The sequence below is a fragment of the Gordionus sp. m RMFG-2023 genome, chromosome 1 (assembly GCF_954871325.1).
Source record: "Gordionus sp. m RMFG-2023 chromosome 1, tfGorSpeb1-WG-v2, whole genome shotgun sequence".
In the NCBI taxonomy this organism is placed as follows: Eukaryota; Metazoa; Nematomorpha; class Gordioida; order Chordodea; family Parachordodidae; genus Gordionus; species Gordionus sp. m RMFG-2023.
The window spans coordinates 23,717,261-23,743,564 of record NC_088775.1 but is presented as its reverse complement, the minus strand read 5'-3'; the positions used below and the strand labels follow the sequence as shown (position 1 = coordinate 23,743,564).

Below are 26,304 nucleotides of genomic sequence, written 5' to 3'. Positions count from 1 at the left end.
TTCCACATCTTTTAAGAGTGATGACACAGATAAAAAATAAAAATCACAAAAATGACTTACTCACCAGGCCAGGCTAATATCTAAAAAACTAGATACCCTGAATGTTAAATCCGCCAGGCGTCACCTCTGGCAATAAGCTGGCTCCCTACGATCAAGCAACCTATCAGGCTCTCCTAAATAACACCACTCACACGATCTTAAAAACGAAATATCACCTTACCCAGAAGCTCCTCTAATTGCAGCCACTTATATCACAAGCGACGTTAAAAAGGCTGTTCTTCCTTCAAACGCGATTCCTCACCCGGGTTTGATGGATTTCGCCATGCTATACTAGACACCGAGACGAATAAACTCGCTAAATATTCGCCATGGCTTCCTGATAATTATACATTCCTACCACTTATTGCCACGACTTTAACATCGTTCGGCTCTCATGCACTGGCCTTCTTTAAAGAGCGGGAAAAGGATATCTGCTAGGACCGAGGATCCCAACGAAGGATTATACCTACGTCTAAGTAGTGTTGTTAAACAGCTAAGCCGAGTCGACTTAGCTACGACTCGAGCCTAGTTTCTAGTCGATAAAACGACTTTGAGTCGACTAAATGAGCCGCATTGGTCGGCTCGTATAGTCAGCTCACTTAGTCGACTCGCTGGGTCTGCTCAATTTTTTTGTTTTTTTATAAAATCTGGTAAATTACATTTTGGGTTAATGATTAATGATTACAAAATTGTAATAAGAATATTCATGTCGTATTCGAATTCGGCTTCAAGGATTATACACCTAATTTTTATAACATAAAAATATAATTTATATTGTATAGATGTTAAATTAAAATTTCAGTGAAGATGTACCATAGATAAGTGATAATTGTCATAATCGTTGTTTTTAAAGTTTTTGAATTTTTTTGTATATGGGCTAAAATAACCATTGCTAACATGTTTAAATAAAATTTTAGTGAAGATGTACCCAAGATAAGTGACAATTGTCATAATCGTTGTTTTTAAAGTTTTTCGAATTTTTTTGACGTAAATGGGCTAAAATAAGCATTGCTAACATGTTTAAATAAAATTTTAGCGAAAATGAACCCAAGAAGTGACAATTGTCATAATCGTTGTTTTTAAAGTTTTTTAATTTTTTTGACGTAAATGGGCTAAAATAATCATTGCTAACATGTTTAAATAAAATTTTAGTGAAGATGTACCATAGATAAGTGACAATTGTCATAATCATTGTTTTTAAAGTTTTTTAATTTTTTGAAAAATAATCAAGTGGATCATCCACGTTTTTTTGGGCAGGCCGCAATTACTTGTGCCCGCAAGAAGCATAGTCACTAACTTAAATGCTCACGGGTTAATAAGAGGAGGGGTAAAAAGCCCATGCCCGATTAAATAAAACTTTATTATGGAAGGGTTATGTTGGCTATGTTAATTTAACTTTTATTTAGCATTGTGGAGAACCTAGAAATAAACTTAAGAATAACAGTACAAATACAATCACACCTGTAAATGGGCTAAAATAAGCATTGCCAACATGTTTAAATGAAATTTTAGTGAAGATGTAGATGTACCCTAGATAAGTGACAATTGTCAAAATCATTGTTTTTATAGTTTTTCGAATTTTTTTGACGTAAATGGGCTAAAATAAGCATTGCTAACATGTTTAAATAAAATTTTAGTGAAGATGTACCCTAGATAAGTGACAATTGTCATAATCGTTGTTTTTAAAGTTTTTCAAATTTTTTTGTCGTAAATGGGCTAAAATAAGCATTACTAACATGTTTAAATAAAATTTTAGTGAAGATGTTCCATAGATAAGCGACAATTGTCATAATCGTTATTTTTGAAGTTTTTTAAAGCAAGTGGGCTAAATAAGCATCGCTAACATGTTTAAATAAAATTTTAGTGAAGATGTACTCTAGATACAGGGTTTTCCATTCAAAAAAAGAAGATCGTAATTTTTTTAAAATTTCTTGTCAATTTTTCTTAAACTTTTATTTATTTTTGTTATTCCTTAATTTATTTCTAAATTTTAGCGATTTCTTTACGATTTTTTACTTACTGTATCTTTTCTCAATTTATTTCTAACTTTTTGCGATTTTCTTTACTTCTATTTTTCTTACTATATCTTCTCTCAATTTATTTTTCTTCTCATTTTGATAATTCTTTTGTATTTTTAAAAATAATTTAAAAATTTAGGTCCATTTTTTTAACAATTCTTTACGTTTTTTTTTCATTATACCAATATTCTTTTTATGATTTTTTCATTATAATCTTTTACATACATTTTTAATTTTTTCAATCTCGTCATTTTTAATCTTTAGTTTTGACCTTTTCTCTATTTTTTTCTTCTCATTTTTGATAATTATTTTTGCTAGTTTAGTTCATTACAAAATCCTAGTACATATAATTTTGTTTATTAAAGACCATTTAGTTAAAACCATCTATTGTAAATCTGACTTTGATCAAACTAATTTATAAATTTAAAAATACGCATTTTTTTTACTATATATAATCTTTATTTATAAAATAACCTACACTTTATATTATAATAATGTACAAAAATAACTCGAATTAATATTTATGAAAATATATAAAAAAAATTATTTTATTTATTCTGTCTTCCCTATTGTTTTAAATAATAAAATTTTCTAATGCGTTATTTAAAAATGATTATTTTTTATTAATTTAAATATCGTTTGGTATTACAGTTAAGGTAAACCAAACGATTAATTTATAATTTAGCAATTGTAATTATATTGTCTGCTAAAAACATTAAATATAAATCGCGTTATATAAATTTTATAATATTTATAACTATATATTTTCTCTAATATAATGTATTGCATTTTTGAAATTACTTAAATAAACTAATTAATATTAAACATATATAATTTAAATTGCTAAACAATTGATTATAAATTTAGAAGAATTAAATAAAATTTAAAAAAATAATTATCAAAAATGAGAAGAGGTCAAAAAAATAAAGATTAAAAATGACGAGATTGTAAAGGTTAAAAATGTATGTAAAAGATTATAATGAAAGAATCATATGTATCTTTATGTATGATGAAAATAAACGAAAAGAATTGTTAAAAAAATGGACCTAAGTTTATAAATTTAAGAAAAATAAATTGAGAGAAGATATAGTAAGAAAAAAGAAAAGAAAATCGCAAAAAGTTAGAAATAAATTGAGAAAAGATACAGTAAGAAAAAAAACGTAAAGAAATCGCAAAAATTTAGAAATAAATTTAAAAAAAATAACAAAAATAAATAAAAGTTTAAGAAAAATTGACAAGAAATTTTAAAAAAATTACGATTTTCCTTTTTTGAATGGGAAACCCTGTATCTAGTGTATATCATCAATGAAGTTTTATTTAAACATGTTAGCAATGCTTATTTTAGCCCATTTATGTCAAAAAAATTCGAAAAACTTTAAAAACAACGATTATGACAATTGTCACTTATATTGGGTACATCTTCACTAAAATTTTATTTAAACATGTTAGCAATGCTTATTTGAGTCCATTTATGTGAAAAAAACTTTAAAACAACGATTATGACAATTGTCACTTATCTAGGGTTCATCTTCACTAAAATTATATTTAAACATGTTAGCAATGCTTATTTTAGCCCACTTACGTCAAAAAAATTCGAAAAACTTTAAAAACAACGATTATGACAAGTGTCTCTTATGGGTACATCTTCACTAAAATTTTATTTAAACATGTTAGCAATGCTTATTTTAGCCCATTTACGTCAAAAAAATTCGAAAAACTTTAAAAACAACGATTATGACAATTGTCACTTATCTAGGGTACATCTTCACTAAAATTATATTTAAACATGTTAGCAATGCTTATTTTAGCCCATTTACGTCTAAAAAATTCAAAAAACTTTAAAACAACGATTATGACAATTTTCATTTATCTAGGGTTCATCTTCACTAAAATTTTATTTAAACATGTTAGCAATGCTTATTTTAGCCCATTTACGTCAAAAAAATTCGAAAAACTTTAAAAACAACGATTATTTGTCACTTATATAGGGTTCATCTTCACTAAAATTTTATTTAAACATGTTAGCAATGCTTATTTTAGCCCATTTACGTCAAAAAAATTCGAAAAACTTTAAAAACAACGATTATGACAATTGTCACTTATCTAGGGTACATCTTCACTAAAATTTTATTTAAACATGTTAGCAATGCTTATTTGAGTCCATTTATGTCAAAAAAACTTTAAAACAACGATTATGACAATTGTCACTTATCTAGGGTTCATCTTCACTAAAATTATATTTAAACATGTTAGCAATGCTTATTTTAGCCCACTTACGTCAAAAAAATTCGAAAAACTTAAAAACAACGATTATGACAATTGTCTCTTATGGGTACATCTTCAATAAAATTTTATTTAAACATGTTAGCAATGCTTATTTTAGCCCATTTACGTCAAAAAAATTCGAAAAACTTTAAAAACAATTGTCACTTATCTAGGGTACATCTTCACTAAAATTTTATTTAAACATGTTAGCAATGCTTATTTGAGCCCATTTACGTCAAAAAACTTTAAAAACAACGATTATGACAATTGTCACTTATCCAGGGTTCATCTTGACAAAATTTTATTTAAACATGTTAGCAATGCTTATTTTAGCCCTTTTACGTCAAAAAAATTCGAAAAACTTTAAAAACAACGATTATGGCAATTGTCACTTATCTAGGGTACATCTTCACTAAAATTATATTTAAACATGTTAGCAATGCTTATTTTAGCCCATTTACGTCAAAAAAATTCAAAAACTTTAAAACAACGATTATGACAATTTTCATTTATCTAGGGTTCATCTTCACTAAAATTTTATTTAAACATGTTAGCAATGCTTATTTTAGCCCATTTACGTCAAAAAAATTCGAAAAACTTTAAAAACAACGATTAATTGTCACTTATCTAGGGTAAATCTTCGCTAAAATTTTATTTAAACATGTTAGCAATGCTTATTTTAGCCCATTTACGTCAAAAAAATTCGAAAAATTTTAAAAACAACGATTGACAATTGTCACTTATCTAGTACATCTTCACTGAAATTTTAATTTAACATCTTTACAACATTAATTATATTTTTATGTTATAAAAATTAGGTATATAACCCTTGAAGCCGAATTCTGGTCTTGGGCCATTTTTAGTTACGACATGAATATTCTTATTATAATTTTGTACTCATTAAATCAGTAATCCAAAATTTAATTTACCAGATTTTATAAAAAAAACAAAAAATTGAGCAGACCCAGCGAGTCGACTAAGCGAGCCGACTACATGCGGCTCCTTGATCGGCTTGTTTCGGAGCCGTTTTTTACGACTACCACTCGAGTCGCAAGTCGTAAGAACTCGACTTTTAACAACATTACGTCTAAGTTAGCCATAAACATAATAAAATGCAGCTATCTCAGCTTTATACTCTCAATGACCGAACCCCCCTAATTGAATTTCCTATGCATAAGATAGACTTAGGCTATTTTGCTCCCAACTATAACGTTGACACTAAAAGGGAACTTGGTCTCAATCAATAAAATACAGCAAATATTAATGACTTTATATAACTGTGATTTACTAATATTATATTTTTTTTCCAATAATATTAGAATTAATCTATAATCTAAATTTTATAATTCATTTTAATTATTTATTATGTTAATATTTTTAGCGTTTATTTACTAATTCTCGCTTATGAATATTTAAAGTTATTTTAATTATATTGGAATTTTTTAGAATTGTATTCTTTATATAAATTCATATATATTATCAAACTTCTTAGTGATCAGTGTTAAATAATCTTTAGGGTGAGATAAAATGCTTTTGAAATGATATCAAATAAACATTAAATTAATTATATTTAAATGGATACTTTATTTTTTGTAATACTCTTGTTATCAGATAACAATGCACTTTTGAACCTGTTTATTTTTTCGCTCCTGGTCCAGCCCATTAATTAAATGTTTGTCCAGCTATCCAAGCCTGATAATTTTTTTGCTGGCTCTGACCCGTTAAAATTTTACGGAAATTTTGTCGGTCCTTTAAATTTTTTGGTTAATATTTTAAATGTCAATATCTAATTTTTCCTCAATATCATGTAAGGTCTTATATATCTCTACTCTACGGCTATCTATTTCTAGAATAACCATTTTATAAATCAAATGTTTTGATATTTGTTATATTGTGTATTTGGAATTAGATCATAAATAATTTGTTAAAATTTTTTTTTGTGAATTTACTGTATTATTTATAGATTAATAATATTTTATAATTAGACAACTCTTAAAATACTAAAAAGAATCTTATTATAAAATTTTATGATAAATATTTTTTAAATTTAATTTAATATAAATAAATGTCTTATATATTTTAACACAATATATTAGCCATGTTAAAAAATAATATAGTTTTATTTTGATAATAAAATTATAAATACAATATAATATAGCGAATAAAAAGATTTATTTATAAAAAAATTTTCATCTGATAGACACGCTTGGCAGTTAATACGGCATTAGCTATACTAAAAACGCGCTCTAAAGGGGCAGATGATGGGATTGCGATTATACATAATAAACAACTCTTAATGTGGATAATTTATTAAATTTATTATTTTGTCTTTTGCTTCAAAAAATTGAGATTAGTTATCTTCCCCAATCCATCCTCTACTTCCTCCTCTAAAAAAGGATATCTCATAATTAACAGTTCTTGCATTATCATATCGAGGGTTTTTAATGCATTTTTTCAATAACGTTAAGTTTATTTTTATAGGTTCGTTCTGTGGAAGTTTTATCTGATGGCTCTTGAAGCTTGAATACTGGATGTATAATTGCAGAAAGAATATATTGATCTTCATATATATGTTCAAATCTTCAAAAAAATAAAAAGTAATTTGATAGTGATAGGTTAAATACCTTTTATTAATTCTATTTAATACTGCGTCTATCAATGGTTGACCATATTTTAGTTCACTAATTTTTTTTAATTTTAAAATAACTAGCGTTATTGTTGGGGTCAAATAGCCCAAATGCACATTTTCTTCAAATTTAATGATTTTACTTAGTTATATTATATAAAATAAAATGATTAATACTGCAATCAAATGCCGTTTTAAAATTAAAACTTGAAGATTTTGAAACTGATATAATACTTTTTGGACATATTTTACATTTGGTAAATATTGAATTAGTCAATATAGGATGTCACTGTAAAATATTTATCATATTTGGGCTATGGTTATGTTAATTCATATGATTTTAAATTTTCAGAATCAGACGATGATGAAGAAATAATAATATCCATGCTTATGCTAATCTATTAAATTAAAATATAAACAAAAATATTCAAATTAATAAGCTATAATAATGGCGTGTTAAAAAAATTGAAATGTGAAAAAGGAAAAACAGTTAATTATAAAACAAGACTTTTTTCATAAAAAATTCGGATTAATAAATTTATAAAATAAATAATAATAAAAAGTGCTTTTAAAATTGAACGAACGTTAAATTAGAACGCGTTCGTCATAAAAAAGGAACTCGTTAACGTTCAAAGTTCGTTCAAAAATAAAAGGAATTCCGTTCATAATTTTTTCCAAAAAAACGAACTTCGTACAACAACTGCTCTGACCCGTTAAAATTTTACGGAAATTTTGTCCTGGTCCTTTAAATTTTTTGGTTAATATTTTAAATGTCAATATCTAATTTTTCCTCAATATCATGTAAGGTCTTATATATCTCTAGCTCTACTCTACGGCTATCTATTTCTAGAATAACCATTTTATGAATCAAATGTGTTTGGATATTTGATGTATTATGTATTTGGAGATCATAAATAATTTGTTTAAATTTTTTTGTGAATTTACTATAATTATTTATAGATTAATAATATTTTATAATTAGACAACTCTTAAAATACAAAAAAGAATCATATTATAATTTAATTTCAAATAGTATTAATCAAAACAAAATAATTTTAAGATCAAAAAATATATCAAAATTTTAATACCTAGGCTGGCCCATTCAAATTTAATAAAATATAAGATGCACATTACCACTCGTGAGATAATCCACCACTCATATGGTGGACCCCAATAAAAATTTTGATACCGATCCTGCCTTAAATGACAACCCTTATTATTTAGATCCATAAATTGTAGAAGTTAATTTGGTTTACTGGTGCTTCGCCTATTATAGCCATTTTGGCTATGCCAAAAGAGCTAATACCCAAATTATATAATAAATGAGCAAATGTAATAGAAAATCAGAAAATTTAATAGAAAATCAGCAAAATTACAAATTAGCAAAATATCATTCATGTAGGGCCAAAGGACCAAATTTAATATATAATACTAAAATTATATAATAAATGAGCAAATTTAATAGTAAATTAGAATTGATAATTGACTAGAAATACTAGCAGATTAGCAAAAAGTTTTTGCCTAAAAATGCCAAAAGAGCAAATTATTTTTAAATCAGCACTTTCTTTTCTGTAAAAAATGTCATATTTTGGCACTTTTTTAAGAGAAAAAGCGCACCCCATCCAGTAATTTATGTATTTTAGGCATTTTTTAAAAATTATAGTTTTATTTAAGTAAATTACATTAATTCTAGTAGGAAAGATCTGTCTGTCCCTCCCTCTATATTTATATCCATATATACAATATTAGTAAAATTATGACTAATTAAAATTTTATATTTTCAGAAAACTACCTTATTCCTTTTCTAGAGATATGAGGACATGCTTGATTATCAAAAATTTTGATATAGCTGACGTTCATGATAATGATAGTAATGCTAGGAATGTTTATGACTATGATGATGATTTAAAAGCAATGCATTTTTGGAAGAATAAAATATTACATGATAGTGATCATACATTTTCAAAAGTTGTTAAATTATATATGATTTTGTTATATTATCTTCAAAAAGAAAAGGATTTTAAAACTTCTCACGAGTCACATTCAGTTAGGCTAGACAGCTCGATTTAGTAAATTTTAAAAACGATTAACTCAAAATTTTGACCAAAGTATTTAGCGGCATAGGAAATAATATTTAGTTAAAATTTTGATTTGGCCATTTTTAAAAATCGACTAAATGGAGCTGTATAACAACACTACATTCATTCATAACCATTGCAAATATTTTAAATGAGAATAACTTATGAAAAATAAAAAAAATAAAATACACTTAATCATTGGTGAAAGTTAGTTGGTTTTTTTTAAAGTATAAAATGATATATTTAGGGCATTGATACAAAGATAGATGGTAAATAAAAATTAATATAAATATTGGAATCGGTTTTTAGTTATATCGTATGGGATCGTTGAAAAATTTGTGGATCGGCACAGCCCTAATTGTATGATAATCCAAAAAGTACTGAATCGTAAAATAATATACAATTAAATCATGATTTATTGATATCTCTTTTTAAATTGTAAAAAAATATTTCCAACCTAATCCGCATTTTTTTCCCCAACTCAGCCCATCTCAATAATAATGGAAAAATATCCCAAATCACATGTACATGGTTTGGGCCGGGTCTTTCATATATCTAATTTTATGTTCTTAAATCTTTAATAATTCGTTCACTTGAATAAATCACAGAACTTGTGCAGTATATAAAGTCATGTTTTTTCAGTTAATTTTATTACTTTTTATAGATCCTGACCTTTCACCAACTAAAAACTTCTTACAAAACCTTTGAAGCTCGCAATAGATTAGCCTCGTCCTATGATCTCTTTATAGCTGATCATCGCATTATTCAGTACTTTTCCAGGATATTGGGTTCTGCTTTTGTTAAAAGAAAAAAGTTAACCATTGATTTATTTATAGTGTTAATTTTTATGAACCATATAATTAAACAGATCATTATAACCTTTTTTTTAAATAAAATAGGTCATATTTTTTCAACATTAATTAAAAAATTATTTATGATTAATATTGTTTTATTTAAGTATTTTTAACACACAACAACTTAATGTTATAATAAAATCAAATTAATGATTAATTTGTTTAGTATATTGTAGATATTCACACAAACTTGACCTATGTGCCAGACTACTTGGTCAATTTGTCTAAAATATTTTTTAAAAAAGTTTAGCCTTGAATAATTTTATTTATTATTTTCCTACGCAAAAAATAATTATGGGCCAGGTACAGCCCTGCAACTTTTATTTTGAACTTGAGCCTAACTCAACCTTAATTTTATTTTCGAACCAAAACTTGACCCATATTTTTATAAAGTTAAATGAAAAAATAAATCCCTATTTTCTCTGTCCTATCCCCTAAAGAAATTTAAAAAAATTATTTTCTTTTCTAGTTTTATAATTTTTAAGCCGAACCCAACCAAGATATTAGTATTTAGATCTAGGTTTTACTATAAAAATTCGAGCTTTGGAACTTGTGTAAATTGTTTTTGGGGGGGATTGGCTAGGCCGAAAAATCCATATAAAATTTATTATGGGCTGTGGAGTCAGATCTTTATACTATATATTTATTGCTATTTTTTATTGGAAATTATCTAGAATATAAATCTTAATTTTCTCTTATAGAGCCTAAAAACAACATATATTTTTTTTACCTACATGTTATCCAAAATATTATAGCTATCCAAACGGTCATTCCATGTCACATCAAACACTTTTTGGCCAACCTCTTTTAATTTCAATAAAAATTTGTAGGAACGTTATATGTTATAGTTATATCAAAAATGAAATTTTGACTCAATTCGCAATTATATTACATGAGATAATGGGGATTAAAAGTACAAGATCGGTTTTTTAACCTTTTCCTCATGTTAAATAATTAATTTTAAATTAAAAGTTAAATTAGTTTGAATATTAAATCTAATATTAATAAATAGCTAAGTTAATAATTGATGGGGGGAAACATTAAAATTAATTTTTTTTAAAATACATAATTTGAATATATTATGAGCTCCAATTATTGAAATGTCCATATATAGCACCATCTACACGTTTTTTATACATTATTCGCGGAATTTAAAATTACCCAGCTGCGTTAATTATTGAAAATTTAGAAAAGTAGTAAAAAAATAATAGAAAATAAGATTGGAACTCATAATATATTCCAAATAAAGTTGACCTATACTAAGAAAAATATAATTTTATTTTTTCCCCTACAATAATTAATATTAGATTTAATATTCAAACTGATTTAGCTTTTAATTTTAAATTAACTATTTGAATCATTATAAGGTTTTTAAAAAATGATTATTTTTACCTTTGATCCCCATTATTTCAGTTAATATAATTGCTAATAGCTAAAATTTTGCTTTTAATATAACTAGAACATGTATAACGTGCCTACTAATTATTAAAATTGTAAATAGTCTTCCATAAATAAAATACCCATTTTTTTGCTCATTTAACATGGAATAACCCCAAAGGTGAATTTTGAAAAATAATCTGTAAAAACTTAATTGTATTATTACTACATTATTTTAATAAAATAGATGGCCCATGGGAATCAAATTAAATGATAATACTAACCTAAAAACAGAGCTCGACAACGCTTTTCGCAAAACATATTGTGAAATCAGGGGGTCTGGAAGTTGCTGGTAACTATTTATTTATAATATATTTTAGTCATTACTAGTGTTAAAAAAATTCGATTTAGGTGATATTTACATTATTAATTGTTTTTGTTAAGTTTTATGATCAATGTCTATTTAAAAAAATTTAATAACAATTTTTTCATTTTGGATAACATTTTAAACAATTTAATTTTTAAGGAATCGATTTTTGCTTCTCGCATATAAGAATAAAAAATTATTCATACATGTGAATCTGATTTATTTGATACTAACATATAAATTATAAAATTAAAAAAATTATACTTTACATCATTATTTTTGGAGTTTGATATCCATTTCAATTTAGTAATTTTTTTAGATATTTTGGCTTTAAATATCTTTTTTTTGACCAATTTTGTGTAAACTAACATAATAATAAAATTAGAAAAATTGAAGTTTCCATACTATTTTTGGAGTTATGATGTATATTCTCAGTTTAGTTATTTTTTAATATGTATTTAGGTTTTAAAAAATATATTATTATTTGACACATTTTGTGTAAACTAACTTATATAATAATAAAATTAGAAAAATTGAAGTTTCCATACTATTTTTGGAGTTATGATGTATATTCTCAGTTTATTTATTTTTTAATATATATTTAGGTTTTAAAAAATATATTATTATTTGACACATTTTGTGTAAACTAACTTATAAAATCATAAAATTAAAAAAATTGAAGTTTTCATCATTATTTTTGGAGTTATAATGTATATTCCCAGTTTAGTTAATTTTTAATATATTTTTAGGTTTTAAAAAAAAAATTATTTTTTGACTCAATTTGTCTAAACTAACTTATTTAATCATCTTTAAAAAAAATTTGAAGTTTCCATCATTATTTTTGGAGTTATGATGTCCATTCTCAATTCTGGCTGTTACTCTCCACTCTCTTTTTTCGCACTTACTCTTACTGCTTAGTTTCCTATAATAACCTCATCTCTCTCCATACTTTTACCTTTTCAAACACATATACACCACCTACTACATAATTGGTATGCATATGAATACCTTCATAAGGTTGGCATGTGTGTACATATCGGATTATTTGAAACATTTTACACCAAACACACGGCATACAAACAAGTAATAATAATCTATTTCATTAATGAATTAAAATTGAATCTTTGTCATAACTAAATTTTGACCCTTTATTTAAAAGTGCATCTATACCATGACTAAATTTTTCTTTACTTGGGCATGGATCTAAATCCATAATATATTATATAATAAAAACAGGGTTTTTCCTCCTTTTAAAAATCTTCAAATATTTTTAAATCTTGAAGATAAAAAGAAATTTTTTTTTAATGATCTGAAAATGCTTCAGGCATGATTTTTTTTGCATTTAAAAAAACTTCATTTTTAATCCTCAAGGATTTTTGAAATCTTTAAACATGGAAGATTTTATAAAATCCTCCAAAAAAAGTAATTAATGACAAACATATTTTTCTTTATGACCAATATTATTAATATTATAGCGAACTTATATTTGGTCATACTTCTATGCCAGTCAATCAAATATTCTTGAATCTCAAAAAGGTTATCAAGACGTTGGACATCAAAATACCTGGTATGTGGAAAAATATTCGAAGTTTGTACCTCAAATGCAGACTTGGTTCACCGTCTATACCCATATATGTTGACTTAAGTAAAATTATCTTGTTACTTTTCTTTATAAATGCATTTTTTTAATCATACACGCCTAAGGAAGGGGACACAGCGTTCTAGCGTTTGGGAACGTTTTGTAGTCATACAGAAAATAAAACTATAAATATAGAATTATTAATGGTACAAGGTAGTTTTCATTATGTTATATATCAGAATCAACATGTTCACCCCTGAAGTCGTATAATTATTAAGACTGTGCCGATCCAGAAAATTTTCACCGATCCTATATTTTCTGATATTACTAAAAAAATCATCTGATTTGATTTTTATTTACGATCTATCTTTGAACCAATATAATAAAAATATCAATATTTTCTATTTTAAAAAAACCAACTAACTTTCACGAATGATTAAGTATATTTTACTTTTTTTATTTTCCAATAGTTAATGATCTCATTTAAAATATTTGCAATGTTTATTGGTGAATGTAGTGAAGTTAAACAGCTCCATTTAGCCGATTTTTAGTAAAAGTGAAATCAAGATTTTTTTCAAAATTATTATCTAAGCCTTTCGTCAATAAAGTTCCAACCAACCCTTTCTGCCTCCTATAGGCAAAATCTGTGAGCTATTTGATTTACTTTTAGCAAATTTTTCAGCTAAAAGTTTTTAAAAAATGGCTAAATCGAGCCGTTTAATAACATTAGCTAAATGTGACTCGTTAGATATTTTAAAATAATATATACAATCATAAAATAACCCGTAGCAATAAAAATATTAGATCGGATCATCGCTTTTTTAAAATATCGACCCGATACGATATTTTTTGATCGGTGCCTATCCCACACTTAATATTGGCACAGCCCCGATAATTATAAAATCCGGGCCGGGTTTAAAGAATTTAAATCCAAGACAGTCCGATTTTTAATTATTCGGAATTAAAATAAGTAAATAAGTAGACAATAAATTTTTTAAATAGGCGGAATGCTTGAGATATCAGGATTTCTATTAATGATAATTTTCAACGCTCGATTTTTTAAAAATTTAACATTCGGTTATATAGTCTTTTTAAATTTTATAACATCTTGATGATATAAAAGTTGATAGATAAAAATTGAACTAACATTAAGAAGATAGATAAGCGATTACTTATAGATTACAAAGATATATATGAGATATGAGCTCAAACACCAGAACATGCCCCTCTTTATTTTAATTAATATAATTTGAATTTCAAGTTATATTTCAAAATCCTTAATATATAAAATGTCAAAATATTATAAATTTAATTTAATATAATAAATATTATTATTCATAAATAATCTGATTTATATTAATATAATAGTGTGTTCTCTCCTCTTCGTAATATCACTTTGAATATTTTCTAACAAATATATTAAGTATTTTGTGGTATTTTTATTTAAATATGATCGACACATTAGAGGGTTAAGTCTATTTTTTAATGTCTTTAAATATAATAGAATGATAATAATAACTATCTAATCTAATTATTATATAATGTTTTATAAAAATTTTAGAGTTTAAAGCAAATATATTTGATTATCTCTTAAAGCAAAATATTTTTTCCTTTATGTTGGAGAGGTATAATCATGTGAACCTAAAAAGAGATGAGAAAGGAGGCTAGGGCGAAAACTATATTATAATATGCCTTAGGGATTAATAACACAAAAAACAAATATTTTTATTGGATTTAAAAAAAAATCTTATAGAAAATGATAACACATTATATTTTTCCATATAGCTTATTCCGACTTAGAAATACCCAGAATAAAACAACCTAAACTCGAAACTGACAATTTCGAAGAGATAACCACTCTACCAGACAATGTTAAGGTTAGAGTTTTACCCAGTGGAAGAATACAATTCAGAAACGACAAAAATAACGCAATCGTCTCCCACAAATCTAAGAAGAAAATGAATCCAAACAAATCAAAGAGTAACAAGCGACCAGATTTATTTGAAATCAGATCCGATACCCATAATATTGTTATAGTCGAGTTTAGTAAAATATATATATTTTTTGAAAATCTTAGTTTCCCTGACTTTCGTGAGGCTGGCATCAATTGTTACTTGCCTATATAAGCCATTGATAAATGACGCATTCATTGACATATAATATAACCATACTAAAAATTTGGATAAAATCATATTATACTTTGAAATAAATTGAATTAATAAAAAAAATAACATAAATTTTTCCAGCTGATTGTTAAATAATTGAATTCTTGTTTAAAGTGATATTTTTTAATAACCTAAATTGGCTATCATATAGTATTATATGTTACAACGAAAAGTATACAAATTAGCTAAAGACTTAGGTTGTACTAACCCTCTCTAGTATAACTCAAAGTTGGGCAGGTTATCAAACAAAAAGAATTAAATACAATAAAGATTCTTTGTAAAAGAAAGGATTTTAGATACAAATACCAGTATATTAAAAATTATCAAAAAATTATAAGATTTTTGTATCTTTTGCTAAATGCGAGTATCCTAAATACATGATACTTTTTATAATTATCATTAAATTAAAATCGTTTTAAGTATATAATTACAGAAAAGATTAATTTTTTAGAAATTATTATATAAAAATATTTATTTAGTTTTATTTATTAAATCAAATACTATTTTTTAAAATCAATTTTTCAACCTTTACCATTTTAAACTATATAACATTGTGCCAAAACTAAATAACCTTCCAGTTGGAGCATATTAAGGTATTGCAGCATTATATTTAAAAAAAAATCCTTAATAGGGTAATAATTAAGTGTTTCTAACCTAATTCTACAATTTTTAAGCTACTTCAACCACTCTGGCCCAATCTTGTATTATTAAACTCAGAAACATTTGTTTAACCAGAAGAAAAATAATCATCATATTCTTGGTTTAAATGTTAAATATTATGGTTGGTTTGATTATGAATATATTTCAAAGGTATTTTTTTTATCATCTGACTCATTTCATACATTCTTAAAGTATGGATGTGATAATAATTCTAAAAATGCTTCATTCATCAATAGGAAAAAATCTTCCCAAAATTTTTCCTATACCATCTTGGATAGTCTTAATAAAGGTAGACAATGTGTTAAACCTAATTTACAAGTTTACCAAAGTCTCTTAATAACAAATAGTACAGACACTAGTTTTCCATAAAAAGAATTGCTCTGCCCTTCTAATCTTTTTAATGCAATTGCAGGGCTTGAAACTTTACAGTACTCCAATATAAGTAATATCAATATCTTTTAATATTTTTTCAAGTTCAAACTGGTTATGCAGATAACTTTCAAAAGATTTCCTCTTATCTCCCTTATCTTTTCTGAAGGGCCATTCAAATGCATTCCATAGCTTTGTATTTTACCCCATAACTTGATAGTGAATCCTTACAAGAGGCATTGAGTTTGATATTGCAAAACTTAACTAATAAAGTGTACCATATATGGTTTCCTTGGATTCAGCTGTAACTTTATCTTTTTCTACTAAAATAATTTAAAATGTTAATCTTTGGATTTGATTAAAGGCGTCTTTATAGTAATATTGTACATTGTATAAAATGTATAATTTTATTTTGTTTTGGTATTGTTATTTATCTATCTTGGTAAGTTGTAGAATAAATATTACGTTGATTTTAAAATATGTCATAAGAAATAAAGAGTGATGAAATTAATATAGCAATCCTTGAAAAAAAATAAGGTTAATCATATATAAAAATTATTTTATCAATAAATGAAAAAGATACAGGATTCTTTTGAAGATTAAATATCTTAGATACAGATCTAAGTATCTTATTAAAAAGATAAAAAAGATACGGAGTACTGTATCTTAGATTAGTATTCATAGTACTGCCCAACCCTGATTATACTCTTATATTTTGCTCATTTTTGAGTATTTATGATCCTGGTTTTTTCCCATTTTTTTTAGTATTTTAATAACTTTTAACTTATTTTTATAAAATTTGCTTATAATTTTCCCAGCCAATGTTTTTTTTAGCCTAATATATATTAATTTTTAAATTATTTTGTATTTTGAATATTTTTTAATGGTTTTTTCCCCCATTTTATTGACTTTTATAACTTCTCTAATTATTTTATTTGATATTTTATTTGAGGATTATTTAATTTTAATTTTCTGCACTTTATAATTTTGACAAACTAACAATCACTTGCCTTTTGTTTTTCCTTAAATAAATGACAAGTGGCAAACTTTATATATATTTTCAATTCTCAGTAAATTTATAGTTCATTGATGTCTAATTATAGTTCGACTCAAACCGGCCTGTCAAAATTTTTGAAAAAGTTTTTTGGTCCAACACGTAATTCATTTTACCGGCCCATATAATTTTATATAAGTTATACGACCCAGAACAAGGAAATATACATAGACTTGCCTAATTTTTAGCTTTAAATTAATAAAAATAATTTTTGGCGACCTGCCTCGGTTTTTTTTAAAATTTGTTTCTTTTGTCATTTATTAGTTTTTTTAAAAAAAAATATGGAGAGGGTGGATGATAGTTTACCTTAGATAGTATTGGTGATCTGCATCCGGTCTAATTTTCTAGCACAGCCCAGCCCGAATTTTTTTTAAAAAAATTGCCCGGTCCGTTCCCAAACGAATTTTTTTTATTTGTCCCGAAAACCCAGACCAAAATAAAAATTATTCAAGTCTTGCCCGAATTTATTGAAATATGGAAATATTTATTATTATTTTTGATTGTAAAAAAAATATTCTGCAAATAAAAATTATTAGCGCCTTGTTTCTTGCAAGAATATTAAATATATTAATTTATTTGACAAAAAATGAAATTATATTTAAAAATTTAGCCGTGATTTGCCGATCTCTATCTCCTATCACCTCTCATTAATTTTGAGCTAATATTAAAAAAAATCAGTATTGTACCAAGGTTATGTTTAGCACATGCTTATTATATATGCAAATGGACGAGAATAGATTTTAACTATCTTCTTCTCCGTTTAATGGGGATTTCCAGGTTTACCCAGCTAGGCCAGTTTTTCCTCTGATTTTTCTTTTCCATTTTTGACAGTCCAGAGCATCAATATTCGTAAGATTCATTTTTCTCATATCCGCCTCTATCACATTTATCCACGTCATCTTGGGCCTTCCTCTAGGTCTTGATCCTCCTACTTCCATCTAGTTGCATTTCTTTACCCACTCATCTTTTGTCATACGTTCCACATCCCCAAACCATCTTAGTCTATTTCGTCGCATTACCACTCCAATTATTTCTATGCCCAGTCTTACCCGCAATTCTTTGCTAGTTTTTCTCTCTCTCAGAGATACCCCTCACATTCATCTAATCATCCTCATCTCAGTTCGTTCTAATTTGGCTTCGTGGGTCGCTTTCATTACCCAAGCTTCGCCTCCATAAACTACATCTCCTCACACAGCTTGCTTAAATTTTTCCCTTTAATTATTTGTTAGAATTGACCACTTCTCTGAACTTTCATGCTTGTCTAACCCTTGCAACAACGTCAGAATCTACACCATCATCTACGTTTAGCATTCACCCAGATAACAAAACTTATCCTTTCCCAGGGATAACCCATTGCCAATATCCAGACCACCATTTTCTACGTTATCAATATTATGTACCCCTTATATGCACTTTCTACAAATAAAGATCATTCTTGCTAACATCAAAGATCCCTTTTCCCGCTAATGCACGTTTTTCTGGCACTGGTGCAGTATTTAATTTCTAGCAACTCCTTTTTCACATACACCACAAGGCTAGTTGCCGGATTCCTCCATCTTTAGATATTCCCCACCAATCATCACTTTTGTCTTTGCATTCTTTTTCAAGCCCTTTGCTTCCATAGCCATCTTCCATCTACTAATTTTATCCCTCATTCCCACTGCTTGCCATTAAGGTCATCTGCATATAATAGCTCCCAGGGAAGTCCTTCACGCATTTCTCCAGCCACCACATCCATTACTAAGATAAATAATAATGGACTCAGCACGGATCCTTGATGAAATCTTACATTCACTTCAAAGCTTTCACTATCTCCATCATCCGCCTACATACATAGCCATCACTGCCATAACCAACCATTCTTCCACACCTGATTTTCTCAAGGCCCATATAGTAACCTCGCGAGGCACCCTGTCAAATGCTTTCTCTAAATCAACAAACGCATAAGACAGTTTCTTTTCCTTCCCAAGATACTTCTGCATTTGTCTCACCACAAAAATTGCATCTGTCGTTCCTTTTCCCGATGTAAAACCAAACTGCATTTCATCAATTTTAGTTTGTTCCCTTATTCGCTTCTCTAACACCCTCTCAAATACTTTCATTGCATGAGTTTAATAGCTCTGTAAGACCCGCAATCTAGAGGATCCTTTCCCCTTATATACTGGGATAATTATACTTCTTCGCCAGTCTTCGGGAATAGTTCCTTCTGTGACAATTTTATTGGCTAAATTCATTAACCAATCAATCTCTAAATCATCAGAACCTTTAAACATCTCTGATACCACCCTCGTTAAACCAGCTCCGTTCCCTTTTTTCATCTTTTTCACTTCTCTCTCTATTTCGTCCTTGCCTTGCACCCTGGACCTTCTACCTGCACAACTAACATCATTATCCCATTCATTTTCTTCGTTCAAAATTCCTTCCATATAGATCTTCCAGGTGTTCTTAATACCACTACTACCAATCACCATTTTCCTTCCATATTTTTCAAACATTTAACACCTACCTCATCCTGCCTCTTTTTTGCCATTTAGACATTCCATTTCTTAAGCAAATTCCTTTTTTTCTTCTTACGCTTTCGCTATTAATTTCTTAGCATTTCTTTTCGCCATCTTGTAAATATGGTTACCACTATTTTCTTTACTATTATACCATTCTTTGAAGCACCTCCGTTTCTCATCCACAGCTTTCGCTACCTCCGAATTCCACTACCTTGTCTCCTTATGTCTACGCTGCCCATTTGTCCATCCACATACCTCCTCAGTTGTCATCACCCAGGCTTTCTTCATGCCTTCCCACTTGTCATTTACCTCAGATGTCTATGCCACCTCCGCCTCCCTTATCGCCAATGTCGTAATGAATTGACGTCTAGCACTCTCCTTCAATTTCCAAACCTTCACCTTGCCACAAATTATCTTTTAGGGATCCTGGGCCTTTAAAAGTGAGATCTCCTATAACTAATCGATGCTGATTAATACATTCCTCTCACGTTATCACTTTCATATTTTTTACTATATTCCTATCTCATCTCTTAACTAACAATTAATCCATTGCACTTTTGGTACTACCCACTAGCTTCTCTGATTCCTTCTTAAACATTGTATTACAAACAATCATATCCATAGAATCGCTAAAATCTAAAATCTTCCAGATTTCTCATGCCGTATAACTAAATCCTCCATGTACTCCTTCATAACCCTCACAACTCGCTCCCAGATGACCATAGATAACCAGCCAGGATAATCCCCTCTTAATTTGCCAGGCTGGATGTCGCCCCCAATAGACTGTTATCTTTCTCTTCTTCACTTCTTCCAACCTGAGAAATATATGCCGAAATAATATTGCATAGCTTTCTAATAGAAATCATCTTGATAACTATTATCTGGTTATCTCACTTCGACTATGCCCACCCATTTCTCCGCATCCCAACGCCAGCCTTACCATCTCATTACTTCCTTGCCAGAAAAATTTATACATTTCACTTGTCTTGCCAATCGTTCTTGCGCCATTACCTTTCCATCTGGTCTCTTGTATGCAATACACTTCTATATGCCTTCTATGCAATACATCAACCACTTCTCCCGCTCTTCCCGTCATACTCCCAACATTCCATGTCGCGACTCTTTCTCTATTCTCCGTAAATTGCTTTCTCCACTTATTATCAGGTTGTTTATGACCGTTATGTTTCATTTTCACTAATCATAGTTTCACCAGGTTTCTCATCCTTCTTTTTGTCGTAGGCGGATGAGGAGACCCACGGGGTACTTTGGGCTGTACCCCGCCCATGTTTTATTGTAATCATTAGGAAAGCAAGGTTTTTATTATCGCATGTCCTTCCTGACATCAACCCCTTTAGGTTTTTACACCCCGCCAAGGAGACGGTTATCCTATTCTAGACTCAGACCACAGGGAACTTTTTAGACCTCCATTAGCCGACAAAAGACGTTGCCATTCCCCCGCCATGATGAGGTTGAAGGTAGGATTTTGGGAAAGGGAATAGATTATAACTATAAACTTTGTTAATTTTAAAATTGATTTAACCCTTTCAAGCGCGGAAAAAGGTGCAAATAGTTATAGTGAAAAGTTTTATTCTTATCTATATAAATAAATTCAATTTAAATTTAAAAAAATTTTTTATTTTAAAATAGTGGTATCCATGCGCGTACGCAGGAATTTGGTGTGGAGGGAGGGGGGGATAATTAAATTTTTAAAAAATAAAATTATTGTTATTTAAAAATATCAAGCATAAATTTATTAGGACTAATAACTATTTCTAATATACAAATTTAAATTAATATGAATTATAAAAAATTAAATATATAAACCGGTATATAAAAATAAATTTGAATTAAAAAATATTAAACGGATATAACCGGCGGCATATAAATAGTTTAGATAAATCTGAATTATAAAATATTAAGTGGATATAACCAGGATATGAATGACTATAAAATAAATAACCCATAATAGAAATTTAAATTTTTTTGAGCCTTTAAAATTTATATATAAAGTATAAAAAATTTAAATGTTGGAAATATGAATAATTATATTTTTTATGTAAAAGAAAAATATATAAGACATTAAAAAATGATTGCACAAAAAATATTATAGAAACATTATATTTTTATAATGTAAAATCCAATCTTCGTTGGGATTGAGCTAATTTTTCAATTATCTCATCCGTGCTTGGCGTCAAATGCCTATGAATATTCAAAAGGGCCAGACCATTCAATCTACTTTCAGAGTACTTCTTATGTACGTTTTTAATCTTCTTAAAGAAGTGAATGTTCTCTCATTAGTTGCAGTACTAATGGGAAGAGTTGCTAATATATATAATAATTTCAATATATTGGGAAAATAATCTAAAAGCTGTTTGAAATGATGCAAAGCATCCATAGCATTTTTTGGGACTATATCAACCATAGTTAATCTATACCATAGTTGGCATTCAGCTAATAAAGCATCATGAGATATATTAACGTCTTCATGATAAAAATCTGCCAAATATTTTATTTTTTTTCTATCACCATCTGAAAAAGGTTCAGAGGGCTTTTGTGGAAGTGATATCTGCAGATTGGTAAGTGCATCTTGATAAATTAAAAACTGTTCATTTACTTAGGTTATAAATTTATCCAAAAGAGGTATAAAGACATTTATTTTATAATATTCTTCTATTGACCCTATATTAATATTTGGACGATAAGCTTGCCTTGCTGCAAGTCGAGGGAGACAAATATTGAACTCGTATAGCTCTGCTTTTGATTCAACAATAACATATAAAATATGAAATTCCTCATCAGCATTAGCTCTAATTTCCTTGAGTTCTAATAAAATTGTCTCTGCTATTCTCATCATCTCAATCAAATCAATATCAGGTTTTTGAAAAGTATTATATAAAATAGTTGTATAATTAAATAATTTATTAATACATTCTAATGCGAAAAAAAATTTGGTATAAGTATTGAATCCAGTAATTTGCTTGCTTCTGAAGAAATATCTCTTTCAGACCATTGTGATATTTCTGTAAGAGCATTAATAATTAATAATCGGCTCTTCTAACTCCATAAAAGCTGTTACTGCTTGATTTTGAAGACTCTATCTTGTTGGACAAGCTTTTTGCAATTTTTTTCTCCTTGTTGGGCAAGGAGTTTCAGATATAATTCTGTTCAAAATATTTTGACGCTTGGAGTAACTAAACATCTCATAGATGCTAGATATTTTACCTGATATAAATATAAAAAATTTAATTTAAATAATTAAAATTATACCTAAGCAATTTGATATCAATGGTAAAGAACATGAATCCGATATTGCTAAGTTGAGTGAATGGGCAGCACAGGGGACATATATAGCTGTTGGGCATTTTTTTAATAAATGTCTGAAGCCCATTGAATTGTCCACTCATTGTACGTGCTCCATCATACCCTTGCCCACGTATCATATTTATATTTAGCTATATTTTTGAAAATAATTTTATAATAAGATTAATTATTACTTTTAATTTTTTAAGATTCTCAAATATTACATCAGCTAAAGCAGACCCAGTCATGCTTGAAACAGGAATAAATTGTAGAAACATTTCCTTGATAATGTTATTATGAGTATCTACAAATCGCGCACACAATGACATCTGCTCAATGCCAGCAATGTCCGTGGTCTCATCTGCCAAAATTAAGAAGCATAGGGCAGAATTGATTTCAGCAATCAATTTTTCTAAAATGATATTGTTGCAAATATCAATTATCTCATTTTGTATCCTAGGGCTAAGATAAGTAGCATTTTTATTGCCACTAATGAGGCTCTCCATTAATACAGGATCCCCTAATGCTTTAAATTTTAAAAGTCCACGAAAATTACCTTCGTTATCATTATTATTAAAATTTAAGCTTCCTGGATCCTTGTGGCCACGTAGTGCTAAGCCTTGCAAGCCACAATATAAAATAGCCTCAATAGTTAGTTTTATCTTACATTTATTTTCTTTTGCTATTTTAACCCTGTTTTTATCAATAAGGGAAGAAATGGGAATCATATCCCCCCTTTTGAATTGATTTTTTTGACGAAATCATCAGTTCATAGCTTTTGTGATAATTTGTTTTCTGATGATTGTCAAAAATTTCCCCCGCATCTTTGTATTTGTTGAAAGGAGGCTTAACAAGAGTGTTAAGCTTAACTAGATTTCTGCCAGCATATCGTGGTCCAAACAGGACACATATCTTGCAATAAGCTCCACTGTCTCGGATGGAGTATGCTAGCCATAACCATCTAGTAAAATAGCTATTTTGAAATTTTAACTTTCGATTAGCACATAAAGTTTGGGGATTTTGAAAATTGAGGGGTGGAATATAAATCTATTATTAAATAAAATATTTATCATAGGTATCTTTAATATATACCTTTTTAAGAAGTATATGTCTTTCTTCTAGGCTAATATTATCTTTATCTAAAAAATTGGCTATATCATATGGATGATCATTGTATTCTAGTTTTGTATAAATATTTTGTTTTAAGTTTATGTCTAATTATTGAGATGTAAATTAAAATTATTTTTGAAAAAATTATTGCTGCACATTGTTGCAATCTCATTCTTTTACTATATTAAATATCTAAAATTATTATTTATTAAATAATATCAGCTAAGTTATTATAAAACTGCCCAAGTGTATTTTTAGAATAACTAACCTTTAGATGGCTCTATATACTGACTCTTAATTTTTCAACAATTCTTTCATTATTTGCTATTATGGGAGGGGTTTTAATTGCTAAAAATATATTAAAATTTTATTAAATTATTATACTATACTTTTTTGCTTTTTGGTATGATTTTCACTATCTTCAGTGTTTTTTAAAAAAAGTCTAATATCCATGACTAGAAATTTGAAAATGGTGAAAAAATATAATACCGAGAAATTTAAAAATAATAGATAAATATTACGCCAAGGAAAACTTGAAAATGAAATTAATTGATAAAATAAATTAGTAAATGAAAAAAGTAATAATATAAAAATTTAAAAAGAACGAGATATGAATAAATATAATAAAATATAAATGAATATAAACAATATTATTTTTGAAAAATATATCAGGCATATGCATTTTTTGGCTTTGGGAAGGGGGGGTCCCCCCCCCGCTGCTTACGCAAATGGTGGTATCATATGGGTACCACCTCCCACAGCCATATCAGGAGGCATAACAATTTTAAAAAAAATGATTAAATAAAGGAGAACGTTGCATTGATTGCACCTCCATCTTATTTAATATGATTTAATCATTAAAATTAATTAACTTTTAGCTTTAAATAAAATTTTATCCCTTTTTTAGATTTAGACATTGGTTAATATAAAATATGTCATATGATTTTAATTCCTGTTTCAAATAAATATTAGGGCTGTGCCGATCCATAAATTTTTCACCGATTCGATTTGATCTGATATTTATATCGATTTTTATTTAACATCTATCTTTGAACAAATGTCATAAAAAAATCATTATTTTCTGATTAAAAAAACCAAATAATTTTAACAAACGATTAAGTGTATTTTGTTTTTTTATGCTCCAAAAGTTAATCAACTCATTTATAATATGGGAAATGTTTATAGCTGAACTCGATTTAGTCGATTTTTTAATACGGAAAAATTGAATGACAAAATATTTCCTTAAGTCTCATTTTCGCTAATAGATATCCAAGCCTTTCTGTTATCTGAGCAAAATCTCCAAGAGTTTATTATGGCTAAAATCTGGGGTTAGCCATCTTCAAAAATCGGCTAAATCGAATCGTTTAACAACACTAGCTGAATGTGACTCGTTAGATATGTTTAAACCCTTTTCTTTTTGTAGATAATATATAACAAAAAATATATACAATAATTCGATTTTTTTTTAAATTGCAAATAAATTGAATTTTGGTTCCTTTTATTTATATTTATATATTATTAAATTATGTATAAAATTAAAATATTATATATATAATCATGAAATTATGCCGGTTTTTTAAATATCGACTCTATCCGATATTTGTTTAAAGGATATCGACCTCGATTCGATATTTGAAATTGGCACGGCCTTAATAAATATTTTATAATTTGTGTAATAAATTAGAATGATTAAAAATAGATTTAATTTTAATATTATGGTAGTTTAATGAGGTAACTTGCGCTAGTATCAGAAATATGATTTTAAAATGGGGGTCATTCCACGTAAAATCGATCACACTTTGTGTACCACTTTCAAATTAAATGAAACTTTGCACGATGATTATGTGTTGAGTGTAGTGAAGCAAAATCGCTCCATTTGAGCCAATTTTTTAAAAGAAGCTAACTCAGTACTATATTCAGAAATATTACAAGCCGAAAAATT

The 26,304-nt window shown here is 27.6% G+C and overlaps 1 protein-coding gene across 1 annotated transcript in view; it reads left to right on the top strand.

Moving 5' to 3' along the window:
- LOC135931640 (uncharacterized) overlaps nucleotides 1-26,304 on the top strand; it is a 54,581-nt gene that overhangs the window by 24,877 nt on the left and 3,400 nt on the right. Inside the window, exons 3-7 of the mRNA XM_065468881.1 lie at nucleotides 8,733-8,916; nucleotides 9,691-9,839; nucleotides 11,505-11,609; nucleotides 13,100-13,269; nucleotides 14,989-15,244. Coding sequence (XP_065324953.1) covers nucleotides 8,733-8,916; nucleotides 9,691-9,839; nucleotides 11,505-11,609; nucleotides 13,100-13,269; nucleotides 14,989-15,244 — 864 coding nt within the window. The remainder of the gene's footprint in view (nucleotides 1-8,732; nucleotides 8,917-9,690; nucleotides 9,840-11,504; nucleotides 11,610-13,099; nucleotides 13,270-14,988; nucleotides 15,245-26,304) is intronic.